This window comes from Chelonia mydas, chromosome 27 (assembly GCF_015237465.2).
Source record: "Chelonia mydas isolate rCheMyd1 chromosome 27, rCheMyd1.pri.v2, whole genome shotgun sequence".
NCBI lineage: Eukaryota > Metazoa > Chordata > Testudines > Cheloniidae > Chelonia > Chelonia mydas.
The window spans coordinates 11,237,639-11,254,669 of NC_057860.1; the positions used below are offsets into that span (position 1 = coordinate 11,237,639).

Sequence of the window (17,031 nt, forward strand, 5' to 3'; positions counted from 1 at the left end):
GGAGGGGAAACTGAGGCACCAAGCGGGGGCCTGGCATGCCCATGGTCACCCGGCTGGTCAATGGCAGAGTGGGAAGTTGGAGCCCTTTCGCACCTTCCTCTGATACGTCTGGGGCTGACCTCTGTCGGGCTCAGGGTCCCAGCCTAGCTGGGCCGTGGCTGCGATCAGGCGGGGCGCGTCCTCCGGAGTTGCACCAGGGATGAATTTGGCCCAGTACTTCTCAGCCAAAGCGCCGGCCTGTGGCTGTGTTTGGAGTGAACGGGTTTTGAACAAGGGCAGTGCAGTTATGTGTGTCTGTCTGCCTGCGTCTGTCTTCCTGTCTGTGCGTGTGATTCAGAGGAGACCCAGGACGTGCGAAAGGAGCCGGATGCCAAGGGCCAGCTTTGCTTCCCGGCTTGGATTCCAAAGGAACCTTTGTGTGGGTTTCCCCATCCCGGTGCCTGGGCTGGGGGCGTGGGCATTCCTGCGGTGTGCGGCTCCGGCAGCCAATGGCAGGCCTCAACCAGGAGCTCCCTGCAGCTCGGGGGGGGTCTCTCCTCCCTCCCGCCTCAGGACGTCCCAGTCGCAAAATCCCCAAACAACTTAAAAGGAAAAATTGAGAAGGAAATGTTAGTCTGGGCCAGGGCTGTGCCCGGGGAGCAGCGAGGGAGCGGCCAGCCGAGGGAGAAGGCTGCCGGATCGAGGGAGGTAATGAGCTCTGTTCTGCAGTGCCTGTGTTACATGGGATCCCTGTCGTCGGTGTGTATTATATGATTGTTAGATCGTCTATCGTACTCGGATTGAACGTGTTTATTACGGTAGTGTGTGAGCCCACCGAGAACAGGGCCCCATTGTGCCAGGCGCTGTACGAGCCTAGAATACGAGACAGCGTCTGTCGAGAGAAATGCCGGCGGGGGCTCCCGTGATGACTCCCTTTATTCCAGTACAGAGGAAACCTCCCAGAGCAGAGCCAGCTAGTCATAAAGGCAAGCGTTTAACCCTCTGGCTGTAGCTTGAACAGGTTAAAAAAGGGATGGGGGGGGGGGGGGGGGAAGGTCCTTCAGTAGGTGGCACAGTCTGGGAAGGAAGCCCAGGGCTCCGGCCGCCCCTTTAAGCGAGCGTGTCGGAGCTCCGCACCGCTCCGCTCCTTTTTTGGATCAGAAAGAGCTGGTTTGTCATTGCCCAGAAATGCAGCCTTCCTGAGAGCAGGATTCCAGGGCGGCGGGGAGCTGGGAGCAGCCAGGGGCCCTGCTCCCTCCATTGGCCTCCCAAGGACTGAATGATGAGGCAGGAAGGACCCTGGGGTTCGGGCCCCAGCACGCGTCCAGAGAGAGGAAGCTTTGGGAGGGGGGCTGTTTCCCTCCCCTCTCTCTGGTTCCTGGGGTGTCAGAATCGGAGCAGCTTTAGGAAGCAGGTTGCTGCAGATTCCAGGGGTTGGGTCGTTTGGGGACAATGCAGTGGGGTGGCTGGAGCTGCTTTCCTTTGGACAGCAAGCTTGTGGCGTGGTAACTTCACTGGAAACACTTGCCTTCCCTGGCCATGATCGTGACGCTCTCCCCTGGCTGATTTCCAGCACTGACTGCGCTTGGCCTCCTGCGGTTTCCATTGCAGCCTCACTTTTGCTCCAGAATTATTCTTGTGGCTTTGCTGTGCGGTGTTGACAGGCTGCTGCCTTCCACCCCAGAGGCAGCTGCATTCCAGGTGAAGCCCTGTCTTGCCTGCAATTCGCTTGTAGTCGGTTCCTGCAGCTTGTGGGGCGCTGCTGGGCGTCTGGAGGAGAGATGCTGCAGTGCGTCTCTTATCATCACTTAGTCGTTAACCCTTTCACTCTGGGAATCAACCTCAGGTCCAGGGTTTAGAACATTAAATCATGCCTCAAAAATGCCCCACCTGCTGCAGGGGGTTAAAACCAGCTTCCCTGGGATAGATGTTGCATGAACGAATCCTGGCTGGGAGCCAGGGGCCAGGCTAGACAGCTGCACCCCAAACCCTGCTTCAGCCCTTGCTCCCCTGCGCACCCAGCTGTGCTCACCTAGTTATCCAGGACTCTCTGCTTAGCGGGGGACCTCTTAGATTTTGGACTCGCCCACCCGCTTTACTTGCTATACAAGGCACCTCTTCTTGTTCAGCAGCAAGGGTCCCGGGTTCTCCAGCCCGAAGCTTCCCAGCGTGGTATCCAGCAGGGTGTCGTGTGTGTGTTGTCTACATAGGCAATGCCCCGCGTTTCCCCTGTGTCCCCGATCCTGCCATCCGGTCTCACCTGACAGCCTGCTGGGAAGCATCACGGTGTGGTGTCCGGTGGGGCATCCTCTGTGTGTGTCCTGCTCACGTTCTTACCCTGTACCCATCACCATGGTACGTGGGTGCCTGCCAGGAGCACAGTAAGCGCCAAGGTTGGCATCTGTCACACGTGGGTCTTTTCCTTCTTCCTCGCCCTGCAGGGTGGATTTATCTGGGGCAGGGGAGTTCTGGCTGCTGGGCTCTGTGGTGTTTATATTAGCCAAGGGAGGTCCAACAATTACGCCCGACATTTGGCGTGGAGAGTGTTCTTAGACCTCACGGGCATTCACTGCGCAGCCCGGGACCGGCCCTTGAGAAAATGCCCTCTCCTGTCCTGCACTGCTGCGCTTTCCCCTTGTGCCATGGCTCCGAGGTTCCTCGTCCCAGAATTCTTATCCTGCCTCCCTCGGGGGCAGCCCTTCTCCCTTCCTCACGCTCCCCATCTGTGACATGGGGAGGACAGTGCTGGCCCTGGTGAGACTGGGTGAATGGCGTGAGGATGGGCTATGCTGCCATGTGCGAACACAGGGACGCCTCTCCAAGCAGCCGCTCCAAGGCTCGACAAAACTTGGAAGCTAAGAGAGGGCATGGGGGTTGTACTCAGGATATGCCCTTGACGATATTTTGGGGTGGTCTATTGGGGTTGCCTAGTCAGAGCAACGTCTGGGGTAGGTTACAATACTACTTAGTGCCGTTATCTAGTGCCTTATGCTGGAGTGTCTCTGGGCTTTTTCCAAAGGTGGGCAGGTGAGGAATTTATCCCCATTTTGCAGGTGAGGAAACTGAGGTCCGGAGAAGGGAAGTGACTTGCCCAAATGTGTGCAGTGCGTCAGTTGCAGGGCTGGGCCGAGAAGCCCCGTGTCCGGATGTCCAGGCCCTTGCTTTAACCACTGGGTAGCACTTCCTCTGCTCACACGAAGGCTGTAGAAGGCTGTTCTGTTAAGAGGTTCAGGGTTTAGGCTCAGCCTGCAGTTGGGCAGGTTAGTTCAGAAATGCCTATGAAAGATGAGAGAAGGAAAATCCTGGCTCTCCGTCCAGCTCAGTGCGTCAGGGAGTATTTTAAGGAGAGGGAATCAGAGACCACATGAAGCCAGCATAGCCGTGAGCATAGCATGGGAGAGCAATGCGGCTGGCAGCAACCGGAGCGTGTTAGTCACTTTCCACCCCAGCAGAAAGCGCGTCTGGAAATGTGTTTGATGTCTGCACAGCAGGGGAGGATTTCGGGTGGCCCTTTCCCAGGCTGATCGAGGCTCTGGGCTGAGACGGTCACTAATGATTTCAGGGGCAGCAGTTCTGAGAGGCCCAACTTTAGAGACCTGGGTTTTCACTATGCGCTGAGCACTGGCCCCTGAAAATCATCTCCCTTTCCGGTGTCTCACAACGAGCCCCTCGAAATCACTTGGCCGCAGCCCCAGTGGACTTAGGCTGGAGGTGGGCATCTCTCTCCCCCCCGCGGTGCAGGGACGGCACGCCTGGCTCCCTTCCCACAGCACTGAGTGCTGCTCCAGCAGGAGCGCCTGATTCTGCTCGCATTGCGCGTGGTCAGCCCTGCCCTAGAAGGGGGATGAGCTCTGCCCTGCCGGAGGGACGTGCCCAGTGGGTGGCGCCGCAGTCATCGCGCGGCTTAGTGTATAGTCCACACCACTGGTGGCCTCACCTCACCCGTCTGTGTGAGTCTTTGTCCCCGAAGGGCCCAGCGGTGCCCATCCCCGTTGGGTTCATAAGCTCAAGTGCCTCACGGTCGCAGGCGGCTGGTGCTAGCCTTGGTCTCTGCCCCTTTTGTATCCTGGGATCATATGAGTCAAGCATGGGGGGCCTCTTAGCACTCAGCCGCCCATGTCACTTACACGGCCTGGGTGTACCAGTGGTGTCCTTGTTTTGAATGGCAACGCCATGGGGCTCAGGATTCGTCCTGTCCTGGTTCAGGTGTGCCACTGTCCCAGTGTTACCCCCATCCCATCCCATCCCATTGGGTTTATTGGTTGGCTCCCGGGAACCTGGGCCGTGTTGATGGGGTGACGGGCCTGGGACAGGCATTGGGAGGATGCCTGGTGGTACCAATGTCTCCTGGGCCAGGACGCCGCCCGCCCTGACTCCTCTCCTCTCTCTCCTTTCCAGGCCTATTCTCAGGATGCCTACTTGAAGGGCAATGAACCCTACTCCGGGGGAGCCCAGAGCATCCCGGAGCCACCTCCCATCTGTTACCCTCGGAAGACCTACCTGTTCCAGTCCAGGGCTCCCAGCCGGGAGGCGATGGTAGCTGAGCCTTTGCAGGGACAGCAGGCGGACGGCAGACCCTACCGGCCTGCTTCTTCAGGCCCATCTTCCCCCTTGAACAGCGCGGCGCTCGGCAGCCCCATGCCCACCACCTGGAACGAGGCCAGAAGCGACACTGCTCGGGAGTTCGGCAGCACCCATTCCAGCCCGGCCCACCGCACGGAGGAGATCCAGTATGGAATGACCCAGCCGAGGCCCGGGATGCCCGTCGCAAGGCCGGTCCCAGCCCCCAGCTCCTTCTCGCGCGCTTCCAACACCAGCTTCCCAGGTCCCCTTGCTTCTTCCTTGCCAGAGAGGTACGGCGTCCCGACTGCTTCCTCCATGGCCAGCCAGGCCTGCTACGGGGTGCCCAGGCATCTCCCAGACCATCGGACTCACTGTGGCTTCAAGGACAGCCGGGATGCCAGCACGGGGCCTGACGGCCCGGGCCGTCCCTCCTGGGAGTATCTGGGTGGCCCCAAGGCCATCAGACGGCTGGAGTGCCAGCAGGCGCTCTCCAACTGGCTGTCCAGCCAAGTACCGCGCCGGAGCGCCTCGGAAGAGCGGAGGTACGCGATGCCGCCCCGGTATCGCAGCGTCTCTCAGGACCGCCTGGGAGACACCCCGGCCTCCAGAGGCTGGCCCCACAGTGCCTCGCAAGACACCTTGCTTCAGCCCAGCCACGACGGCTGGGGCTACCGGGCCCGGTCCGACAATTCCCTGGGGAGGTACGGGCGCTCCATGGAGACTCTGGAGCAGAGCGCCCTGGTCTCGCCCCGCTTGGACAAGTGCACATGGCTGCCAGAGAAGTTCTATAGGCCGGGCCCCGGGCAAGTTGCCCAAGCTCAGCCTAGCCAGCCAAGTTCGTACGCCCCCTCTTGCTCCTCTCGAGACCCTCCCCCCGCCCATGTGCAGAAACACCCTTCCCAGCCCAACCTGCGGAGCGCCGACGACTCGGGGTACATCGGGTATAGGAGCTACAGCCCCTCCTTCCAGCGCAGGACTGGCCTACTCCACGCGCTCTCCTTCAGGGACCCTATCTTTGGTGGCCTTCCAGTGTTCAATATATCTCAAAGGCAAGGAACCCAACCAGCACCTTACCCGGACAGGTCCCCGTCACTGCCAACTGCCGCCCCCGCTGGCCCGGACCACCTGCCGGGCAGCGGGCCCGAGATCCCCAAGGACCAAAGAACCCCCAGCCAAGACAGCAGCGCCAGGTCTCTCCAGCCGGCTCTGCCTCAGCCCGAGGCGGAGGAGAGGAAAGAGGAGGTGGTCCTCCGGCAGAAGCCCCCCACGGGCCGCAAGGTGCCGGCCCCCGCCAGGCAGATGAACTTCATCTTCCCCGACCACATGAAGGAGACGGACATTTGCGACCCGCCGCCGAGCTGCAAAGGGGACAAGCCGGCGGCGGAGCGGCCCGCTCGGCGGGTGGCACCGTTGGCGGTGCCAGAGGATTCCCTGGCATCCATTCCATTTATAGGTGAGGGGGGAGCGCTTGGGAACCTCAGGCACTGGGGTGTGTGTGTGTGTGGGGGGGTTCCTTCAACCAGAGCCCAAGGCGGTGGGGGTCTCACAGCTGTGTATCCAGCTCAGGAGCCAGGGAGCATCTCGCCTCCGAAAGCCCAGCACCAGGGATCCCCTCGGGGCAGGAAGCAGCCTCAGCTGCAGGGTAATGGATGCTGAGGAGCAGGCATCAACCTGGTGGTAATGACGTGTCCCCGCTGGGCCCGAGCCGCAGAGGGTACAGGCCTGTTAAAGCCCCACCGACAGCGTCCTGGCTCTTTAGCTCAAGCTGTAGCACTTCCTGCCTTTCGCTCCGAAGGTCCCTGGTTTGATCCCCGGTGCGTCGGCCAAGATGGCAGCTTGGTGCACAGGCAGATCCGACCGTAGGCTGGGCAGGTGCAGACGGGCACAGTGAAGCCAGGTGCTTGGGTCCCTTCAGCTGCCTGCTTGGATGAGTGTGTCTGGTTTGGAGAAGCACATGCAGGGGAGAAGCAGGCAGCTACGGGCCTCTTGTTGCCAACCCACCATGGATGTGCTAGGTGGTCCCAGACATCGGGGTGGAAAGAGAAGGGGGTGAGGAAGGGTGGCAGGGGTGTGGGTGGGTCATCGCACTGCTGCCCTGGTCTGGTGGTAGTCGACTGTGGTCAGACAGTCAGGTCAGGCCCAAAGCAGTGCTTGTCCTTGCAAGCAGCAAAGCACAGGGGAGCGTGGGGAGGAAGCATCCAGCTTGGGGTAGGGAGAAAGGGTCCCCAGTGCGTCCAGTGGAGGAAGGGTCAGGGACGCCCAGGAAGGAGCCCACTGGTCAAGGGGCCTGGCTGCTGTTTTCCCTGCTGGGGCATATCTCAGCAGAACTGTGTGCTGCGGGGAGCCCGGGACCGTCCCCTAACCTGCCTTAAAGCTGGGTGCCGGCCTTGGACTGCGCTGCTAGACTCGGCATTCCCGCGAGCACCCCTATCCCCAGAGCCCTGCGGCTGGAGCTGCTTGCAGGGGCTTGGTAGAGTCGGGCCTTGTTTGCTGCTCGCGAAAGGTGCCTGCCTGGCAACCCCCGAGGCTGAATTCCACCAGCTGGCTGCCAGAGAGGCTGGGGGACGGGCACGGCCCCGAACGTGCCGCTCCCCAACACGGGGAGTCCTGCCTCTCTGGGTGACGCAGACCTGGGCTGAGCCCCCACAACTCACCTTGCTGTCTGGCGGTGCTAGATTCAGACTAGCTAACAAGTGGCCAAGGGTGTCGTCTCCTGTTTCTGCTCTCCTGTGCCATCCAATCCCTCTGCGCTGCACCGGGAGGGGGCTGGCCACAGGATTTCCCCCCCCCCCCACCCCGAATTCCTTCTTGCCTGGACAGGGCAGGGATATGGTTAGCAGGTTGCTGCAGCTGTCCCGCCTGCCCAGCGCTGGCCTCCGTCTCACCAGGCCAGGCCCGGCTTCCCAGGAATACGTCTCTCCAGCCCTGGCTTGGCAGAAAGCCTTGGCAAGGCCTGCCGGTGTCCCAAGCACTCAGTGCCCGGGAACTCCCCCAGCCAGCAGGCACCAGGAGAAGGGAGAGGCCCAGAGACTAGCTCCGTGGCCTGACTTCGGGGCCACCAGCCCTGGGGGACAGGGGGCTGCTGGGCTCCCTGGGGAAGTACCATCTCCCATGGCTCGAGCTGCCTGGTCCTTTGCTGCCCCTTGGCAGGTCACAGTAAGCGGGCTCCGGCTTGCCTGGTAACCACTGAAAACTGCCACGCTTGTAGTGGGGGGGGGGTCTCCTGCCGGGCCCTCCATTGGCAGAGCCAAGAGGTGGGTGTGACAGCAATGCCCCAGCCGAGAGCGGGTGCTGCACACGCATGGGGAGAGACGGTCCCGGCCCCAAGGAACTCACAAGACAGACAAAGGGCGGGGAAGCAAACAGAAGCACAGAGGAGGGAACAGACCTGGCCAGGGTCACCCAGCAGACCCCGACTCCCAGTCCGGGGCCCTGCTGCTGATCGTGCCATTTCCCCAGACGCTGGTCCAGCTGCAGCCAGACCAGACACGGCCGCTCGGGGGTTTTCAGGGGCGAGCAGGAAGGGGGGAGATAGAGACTCTGGGGAACCTGCAGACCCTGCCGCCTTTGTGTGTCTCCTGAGCAGGGCAGGCGTCTCCATGCCAGCCCAGCAGCTGGTCTGTCCTGAACGCAGGCCTTGGGGAAAGGGGTTGATTCTCTTCTGCCTGCCCTGCAGCCGCTTCGTCCCCAGGCTTCCCTGTGGGGCCTGAGATGAAACCTGCCTGGGGTTCCATCCAGTGAGACCTGGGCCCCCTGTTGATGGGCAGCTCTGGCCCTGCCAGCCTCTCCCCGCTCACTGGGCCCCGCACTTCCCTGTCCCCATCGATGATGCCTTCGGGGGACGTCATGGCCTTTCTCCTTGGCACGTGTCATCTCCTCATACCCGGGAGAGCCCAGGGCACAATGGAAGACTTACTCAGCTGCCCGCGACATGCCCAGCCTGGCACTGTGGGACCGTTGTTCTCCACGCATTCCTCACAAGCCTGGCTATTGTTTGTGCGCCCAGCCCGGCCCGCCTTTGTTCCCCTGGCCACCTTGCCCAGGGAAAGCAGCGGCACGGGGCTGCCCCGGCACACACAGCCGGCCTTGTTGGCAGCAGAGCAAGTGCGTCGAGGCAGGGCCCTCTCAACCCCTCCCACTAGTTCCCAGCCCCCTGTCCCGCTCCAGCCAAGAGCAGCCGTGTGTACCTAGAACATGGCCTCAAGCCCTGCCGGGATATCCGTGACGGGATATCGGTGCACCCCCAGCACGGACGCTGGTGCCTGGGCTCCAGGCCCCAGCCCCAGCGAGCGCACCCCTGGCCTGCAGCTCTCAGGGCAGCGGGGCTCCTCGGAGATGGAGGGCAGGGCTGGATTCTCTGGCACCAGCGGCGATGGGGGAATGACCGGTTTGCCTGGGGAGGCAGCCCTAGGTTTGGAGGGGTAGGGGCAGCTCACTGACTTGAACCGCTGGGCTGTTCCTTCCTGGGAGGGGTAGAGGGGATTGAGGATGGGGCAGCAGTTGGAAAAGGCCTCTTGCGTGCCTGCTGCCAAGTCTGCACCGGGCACTGGCACTGCCCCCCCCAGGAAAGGGTCCTGGCAGAGGGTCTGGAAGCCAGGGGTTCCCTGGCACTCTGGTCCTGGGCTTCTCACTGCAGGGGGTGGTGGTGGAGCACAGACTGCGGAGATCTCAGGCCCCACGGTCCCAGCCTCGCAGCAGGAGGCACTCTGGGGACTGGTGCCGTAGGGCTGGGGGAGGGTCTCCCAGTGGGAGGCGCTGGGCGGGAGACCCCAGCCTTTCCCGCGTGAGAGTCTGGCTGGCTAGCTGCTCTGTTCTGTCCACCCACGGTTCCACTGGTTCACGGTGCGCCCCATTCTTCCAGACGAGCCGACGAGCCCCAGTATCGACCTGAAGGCAAAGCACATCCCCGCCTCCTCCGTCGTCTCCAGTGCCGTGAACTCAGCCCCCTCGATCACCGGCAGCCCCTCCTCACCCGCCTTCACCTTCGCCATCAGCCGCCATTACTCCCAGGACTGCAGTAAGTACCCACCCCTCCCGCTGGGGCAGGGACACCCTCGGGGGGCAGCAGCTGATCAGGGCCTGAGAAATGCAGGAGTCCATGCTGCTGGGCTCCCGTCCGAGTACCAAGGTGGAGAGCGGCCTGTGTCTTGAGCACCCAGGAGCCAGAGTGCAGAACAAGAGAGAAGTAGGGAACGGCCCCGACTTCCGGGGGGGACGTCACGAGGAGTCGGTGGAGGAAACCCGGGAAGGGAAATGCAGGGTGAACATGGGGGGGAACCCTCAGGGTCCTGCTGGGCCGTGGTGCTGCCTCCCCAGGGAAGGTGATGGGATCCCCGTCGCTTATATCCTGGGAAATGAGGTGTACACAAAGCACCTGACAGCCTGCTGTAGGGGATGATCCTGGCCCCGCCAAGGGGAGCAGGGCCAGACGAGCCAGGTAGGAAAGGGCCTTGGCCTGATGGGAGGAAATGAGCTACGTAAATAAAGCAGCTGGGAGTGTGTGAGTGCCAGCCATGAGGGGAATTCTCAGGGCTCCAGTAAATCGCTCCCTGGAGGAGCCTGCTGCATGTCTGCAGATCACGTGTCCCCTACCATGCCACCGCCCCCGGGTTCCTGCCCCTGCATCCCGACTGCACCACCTCCCGGCAGGAAACTGGAACCGGGGGGGGCTTCCCTAAACAATGATCAGCCAGCTTCAGTGGCCCTCAGCGTCAAACCAGTGCTGCTCCATTGGTTTACCTGGAGTGACTCCGGATTGATGCCCGTGTGGGTGAGAGGAAGCTCAGGCCCTAAGTGCGTTCATGGACTGTCTGTAAACAGCTGCAGGAGAGCCAGGTTGTGCCAGCTCTTCCCCAGGCACCAGCAAGAAGATACAAGAATAAAAATGGCTCTCCTGTGAGAGCTGAGGATCTTTCCCTCACCCAGCGTTGTTAGCCCTGGTGCGCTCTCCACATACCAGCTCAGCTCATTACTAACCACAAAGCAGGACAGGTGGGGTATTCTGATCTGGGGTCCTGCTGCATGCTGGCACACGGCGTACGTTGTCTCCCTGTATTCCTGCCTTGCTCGCACGTATTACAGACGGAGAAGCTGACGCACAGAGAGGTTAAAAGACTTGCTTGAAGTCATGCAGCAAAACCCCTGAGCCCTGAATGCCAATCCCCGAACTCTAACCATTAGGCACGTTTCCTCCCAGAGATGGGAATAGAACCCAGGAATCCTGATCCCCAGTCCTTAGTACTGTGACAAGCTAATCCATTCCCGAGGCTGGTAAAACACCGACTGCCTTGTGAACTGGCTCTTCCCGTGTGTACTGATTGCCCTTTTCTCTCTCCTTTCCCTTTCAGGCAGCATCAAAGCCAGTCGCCGATCCTCCTACCTCCTGGCCATAACAACAGAGCGCTCCAAGTCATGTGACGATGGTCTGAACACATTTCGTGACGAGGGGAAGATCCTAAGGTAGGGGTGACCCCTTCCCCACCCCGTTGCGTGCCAGCCAAACAACGGCTTCTTCCGTTTTCAGGGGTAGCCCCGACCTAGCCTCATAGCTGCATACGTCAGGGTGTGATCTCCAGCTGCTGTGCATTAGAGGACAAGAGAATTCAGGGCCTCCTGAAAGTGCAACTATTGGCCAACCTTGGATTTGATGGGCCGGGAGTGTGATCCATTAGGGCAGGGGGGGGGACACAGAGCTGGTCTGATCCAAGGAAGGCATGAGGCTAGATACTGTGTTTGTGAGCGATCAGGAGTTCTCCACATGTTACTCCATACGCCGGAATCCTTTGTGCTGTTTCACAACTACTAACTTTCCAAAGTTTACTGTTGTTCACTGTCTGGCCTAAGGCTTGTCCCTGGGGGAGCTGGTGGGTTATAGCTGTGGCCTTGGTCAGTTCACACCCTAGCTGATTTCACAGTAGCATCCCCATGCAGACAAGCCCTAAGCTAGTCTTTGCATTCGTGGCCTGAGAGATGTGACAGGGCACTACTGAAAATCAGGCCCTAAGTGACTCTGCCAAGGCCCCGCAGTGAGTAAGTAGCAGAGCTGGGATTAGAACTTGGGACCACGTACCCCTGTGTTCCTTTCGCTCGGCCACAATGCCCGTCCTGGAGCAGCTCAGCCAAAGCACGGTGTGTGAACGTTGCAAACCAGCCCCTCCGTTTGCTGCTGCCCTTGCGGGGGATCAATGCACAGCTCACACAGAGTGTGGTTTGCATCTGTGGATCTCAAAGGCCCAATTGCCCCTGTCCTCCATCAGAGCCAGAGCTCGAACCCAGGTCTCCTGAGTCCCAGGCCAAAGCCTTCTCCACAGCCCACAAGGAGCCAGTGACTCCTGCAGCTCCATACTGAAGAGATGCCCCAGCCGCCGCGAGAAGGGGCTGGGGCCAGTGGGGACTGTCCTTGTGCTCGGGAACGCTTGCCACCTCTCCTGCTCTGTGCTCACGGGCGGCTGCTTTCCTTGCAGGAGGATGCCAAGCCGGGTGCCGAGTCTCCGCATGCTGAGGAGTTTCTTCACAGACGGGGTAGGTGTTCGCAGTGAAGAAGAGGGCGGGGGTTCCATCTGCCACTGTAATGATGCCCGCCAAGGCCACGCTGGTACCATGCACCCCCAGCCGCGTGGATGCCACCCACCAGGGGCCTGCTTTGTGTGAGGGGAGCCGGGGCCTCATGTTGGGTGGCTGCTCTGCCTGAGGCCGCTGGGCGTTTCTGCCCTGCCCGCCACTGCGATCCCGAGTCCCTCCTGAGGCTCGGACGGTCTCCGGCTAGCACAGTACAGTCACAGCTGTGCTGTTCCGGTCTTGCACCCGGTGCCTCCAGTGGGAGACCGCAGGTGTGTGCATTGCCCCCGCACAGCCCCGAGTAATCAGTGAGCAACAGTTTGCTCTGATCAGTTTAAGGCCGGCGACGCCAGGGGTCAGCTGGTGTAAAACGGGCCAAACAGCACTGATGTCAGTGAGCTCTCCTTGCTTCCGCCAGCAGAGAGTTTGGCCCGGTGGGTTCGCTTCATGCTCTGCCTCCTCTAATGCTCAGGGACACGTGCTGGACCATCCGCTGCATTTCCCTGCACCTTGCAGAGCTGTTCACTCCAGCGCACGTCAGTTCCGCTCCAACATTGACGCCCGCTCTGCACTGGGGTAAATGAGGCCTTTGAAGTGTAGGGCAGTGGGGCACCTGCTGCCCCACAGGCTCACGATTGCACCAGTGGGAGCTGCGCGGCCTTATCTTGACTGGGATTTCAGCCCCCAGGTTTGGCTCATTGGTTTCAACCCCTCATGCAGACACAGCTTAACCGAGCACAGCATGACTTGCATCAGCGCCAGCCTGATTTCAGGCCAGAGTGAGTCAGTTTTGCTGCCCCCGTGGAAACTCTGTCTACATGAGGGATTTGCACTGAAGCAGCTGAAATCCTGGTGGGGACAAAGCCTGAGAGTTGCCTGGTGTTATCACAGTGCTGGGCCTGATCGAGCTGGGAGGCCTGGCTTTCCTCTCCCCAGTGCCTGTAGTGTCCCACGGTGAGAGTGAGAGGGGTAGCGTGCTAGAGCTGGAGAGGTTCCTCCCCCAGCACCATGCGTGCCTGTCTGCCTCTGGACTGCTAGGGCGCGAGTGCAGTACCCGTGAGGGCCGTACACCCATCTCTCCCTTCTCCTCCCCCCCTGCAGTCTCTGGACAGCCTCGGAATGTCTGAAGACACGCGATCAAAGAGGCACTCGACCTCCGACCTCTCGGACGTGACTTTCAGCGACGTGAGGAAAGAGGGCTGGCTCCACTACAAACAGATCCTCACCAAAAAGGGGAAGGTACGTGTCCGCTGTACAGGAACCCCAGGCCAGGGGGGAAGTGCTGGGTGGGCTTGTATGGAAGAGAAAAACCCCTCTTTGGAGATGTTTGTGTGATGTGTCATGTGATCCCCTTCTCGTCTTGAGGATCTCAAAGCACTTAACAAACGTGAATGAACCGAGCCTCAGAACACCCTGATATTGTTACTGGAAACTGAGGCACCGAATGGCGAAGTGATTGGCGAGCGTCACGCAGGGAGTCAGCAGCAGAGTTGGGAATAGAACCCAGGAGTCTTGCCTCCCAGTAGCCCATGCTCTAACCACTAGGCCATACCCCCTCACACATCAGTAATAGAACCCAGGCATCCTGCCTTCCAGAGGGTCCCGTGAAACTCTCCCTTCTGCCAAGCACCCTGTCAGCCCGTGTGCTAGCCCAGGAGTGGTAGGAGAACAGCCACTGGAATTTAACCTGGCAGAGGAAGTCTCATACCCACAAACGATGCCCCATATATGTGGGGAGTGCTGGCCAGTCACAGGATTGTCCTTGGGCATACGCAGGGATCTCTGGCCAATCAGATTCCATTGATGGCACATGTAGGAACTCTGGACAATCAGGGGCCTGCCCTCAAGAAAGGAGCCCGTTTCTTCTGGCAAGGGGCACTTGGCCTGCGGAGGGTTGTGCCAGGAGGTGGGGGCAGCTGGGGCGGGGTTGGCCAGTGAGAGGAAGGCAGCGGTTTCCAGTGGCCGCACTTCCGCCCCTGCCAGTCACGCCAGTGCCAGTACCCTGCAGGCTGCAGACACCAGGCATCAGTGCCGTGCAGTGATCACACCCGGCCAGGTCCACAGACACTCTCAGGGCTGTGGTGGTGGGTCGGATGAGAGACAGCAGGGCTGGGATGGAGTGGGTGGGTGCCCGGAGGAGGGATCTGCGGGGGGAAGCCGAAGGAAACTGGACCTGTGTGTGTAGGTGGCCCTGGGGGAGACCCAAAGGAGGGTGGGGCTACCGGACCACCCCAGAGATGCAGCCAGCGAGTGCCCGCTGTCAGAACCGCAGGAACTAAAAGGGAGAGGAACCATCCTGCTGCCTCCGAGCATCCTCGAGGGCACGGGGAATCTTGGCCCTTCTGAGTCAGACGGCTGCTGGATGAGCAGCTCTGTGGGGTCTCCCAGGGGTGAGGCTGGAGTAGGGGACGGGAGCAGGGCTTGGGAGCAACCTGTAAGTGAAAGGGTTTGAATGGAGGCCTTCCCCTATCGCCACCCAAGAGGGGTTCAGTTCCCGGGGCAGGGGGTCAGTGTGAGTGGATTGAGAGGGAAACACCGGGAGTAGATCATGCCTCGGAGGGCTAGGTTCATGGGGTCATAGGGCGGATCCAGGTCGGTGTGAGTGGGTTTGATCCTCTGATTGGGGAACATGATTTCCCTCGTTACAATCAAAGCCAGAAGGGGAGAGAAGGGGTCAGCGTTCCCTGTTGCAGCCCCTGGTGTCAGCCCTGGGGTGGGCTTTGCTGTGATTACAATGGAGTGATTGCTACCAGAAGGCAGCGGGGGTCCTTCTCTCTGGGCCCCCGCTTGAAATCCATAGGTCAGAGCTGAAAGGAACACGTTGGAAACGGGGGCTACACGCTTTCAGTGTCTCTGCTCTGTGGGGATCTGCCGTCTGCCTGGCCGAATGCACAGACGGGGCGTGATCTGCCCTGGTCGAGTTTTGCCAGCAGTGCCTGTGGTCTGTGTCGGGGTCGAAGCTGGGCAGCAGCATCTTGGGCGGCATTTCCTGGGCAGAGGCTCTGGACCTGGATTGAGGCTGGGGGGCTTTGCCCCAAGTCCCTACATTGCAGCTGGGTGTGCACGCCCAGGTCGCATTGCCGTGGGCAGAGCCAGCCCCGGGCCTAGGCTTTCCCTGTGTCTAGGCTGCGTGGCAGTGCCTTGAACCGGTGCTCATGTCAATGCCAGATCCCCGTTTCATGGCAGGCGGCAGTACCCGGGGGTCTAGCCAAAGGGGAGACCGGCTCTCTCCCAGCCAGCGCTCACTGCCCGGTCCTCTCTCCCTGCAGAAAGTTGGCGGGGGCCTCCGGCAGTGGAAGCGTGTCTTCGCCGTTCTCCGCGCACACTCACTTTACCTGTGCAAGGACAGGCGGGAGGCCGTGACCTACACGCCGCCCCAAGGTGAGGAGGAGCAGCCGATCAGCATCCGAGCGTGCCTGGTGGACATTTCCTACAGCGAGACCAAGAGGAAGCACGTCTTCCGGCTGACGACCGCTGACTTCTGTGAATATCTCTTTCAGGCAGAGGATCGGGACGACATGCTGGCCTGGATCAAAGTCGTCAGGGAGAACAGCAAGGCCGAGGGCGAGGTGAGAGCCAGCATGGGGCTCCTGGCTCCCTCCAGGCCCCTGGCTCTCCGCAGACGCCCCGGCACTAACCACTTTGGTTCTCTCCAGCTGTTTGCCTTCTGCTCCTCCTTTTAGGGCAGGGCTGGTACAAGCGTGGCCAGTGGAGATGGCCCGCAGTTGCCCGCTTCTGGATGGAGGACCAGCTCATAGGGACTCCAAGTCCCAGCATGCAATGCTGGTGGACTGGGACTCCAAGTCCCAGCATGCCATGCTCTGCTTTGCCCTGATGGGTGCACTGGGACTCCAAATCCCAGCATGCCATGCTTCTCCACCCCAGCTGACTGGTCTCTACTGCATGCTGGGAATTGTAGTCTACTGGAGCATCACCACTCCCTCAAAGAGGAGACTGGGTCAGCCTCCTTCATCTCATGCTGTTGGCTTTAGCCTCTGGCTGGGCACAGTCTGGGGGCGCTGTATGTGGCAGGTGCATCTCCATTCCCAGCATCCCTCTGCTCCCTCCCCCAATCCAGGGAGCGTGCCCCCTTCCTTACTCTGTACAAAGTCATTTTTCCCGGGGCCTGTCATCCTGCAGGGACTGATGAGAGGAGGGCTCAGGAGAGGACAGGGCCAGGGTGAGTGGCCGCCCTGGGGTGCGGGTGAGAGCACCGCTCTCCAGCCCCCTCTTTTCAGTCAAGAGCTGGAGAGGCCAGGCCAGGCAGTTGGCTGACGGCTCCCTGTGGGTCAGTCCTGGTGAGATCCCCTCCCTGGCGCTAAGCTATCCCTGCAGTGCCCTAGTCCTACACGGGTCCTGAGCAGCTGGCTCGTGTGTTCATTAGCTTATGGCGACCCCTGCTGGTCTGCAGAGGGATAATTATCTGAGTTTCCAGGGATCCCAGGCATGAACGTCCCTCTACAGAGGCCTTGCTATGTAATGCAGCCACTTCTTCCAGTGCTGTGGCCGCCGTGCCCTCCGAGCAGCTGGGAGCCCCAGGAGAGCTCCTCTTCCCTTCCCGGGGTGCAGGCGGAAGGCTGGGAGCAGTTTGGGCTATAGGGCAGGAGAAGGGAGACACCTGCTGGTTTGGTGTGGGCCTCACAATCCACCACTTTGGCTTTTGGAAGAAGTTAGCTGGAGTTTCTTTTAATTGTATGGAGAATTGAGCACAGCTCAGGGGGCGCTACAGGGATGTGAGCTGCCTTAAGATCCGTGCCCAGCTCAGGGCACTACAGGGGTGGGAGCTGCCCTAGATCCGTGCCCAGCTCAGGGCACTATAGGGGTGGGAGCTGCCCTAGATCTGTGCCCAGCTCAGGGCACTATAGGGGTGGGAGCTGCCCTATTTCTGTGCCCAGCTCAGGGCACTATAGGGATGGGAGCTACCCTAGATCC

The 17,031-nt window shown here is 60.7% G+C and overlaps 1 protein-coding gene across 8 annotated transcripts in view; it reads left to right on the forward strand.

Annotated features, from left to right (window-relative positions):
* ARHGAP23 (Rho GTPase activating protein 23) overlaps nucleotides 1–17,031 on the forward strand; it is a 124,702-nt gene that overhangs the window by 87,474 nt on the left and 20,197 nt on the right. For 6 of the 8 annotated variants that reach the window (XR_006287641.1, XM_037886711.2, XM_037886709.2 and 3 more), the window contains exons 7-12: nucleotides 4,378–5,995; nucleotides 9,404–9,559; nucleotides 10,890–11,001; nucleotides 12,006–12,063; nucleotides 13,201–13,338; nucleotides 15,369–15,668. Coding sequence is in view for 7 of the 8 variants with exons in the window: in XM_037886711.2 (XP_037742639.1) it covers nucleotides 4,378–5,995; nucleotides 9,404–9,559; nucleotides 10,890–11,001; nucleotides 12,006–12,063; nucleotides 13,201–13,338; nucleotides 15,369–15,668 (2,382 nt within the window). In the remaining variant the exon portion in view is untranslated. Of the gene's footprint in view, nucleotides 1–594; nucleotides 688–4,377; nucleotides 5,996–9,403; nucleotides 9,560–10,889; nucleotides 11,002–12,005; nucleotides 12,064–13,200; nucleotides 13,339–15,368; nucleotides 15,669–17,031 lie in introns of those variants that run through there. The other 2 variants (XM_043536610.1, XM_037886708.2) reach the window with 2 other exon arrangements.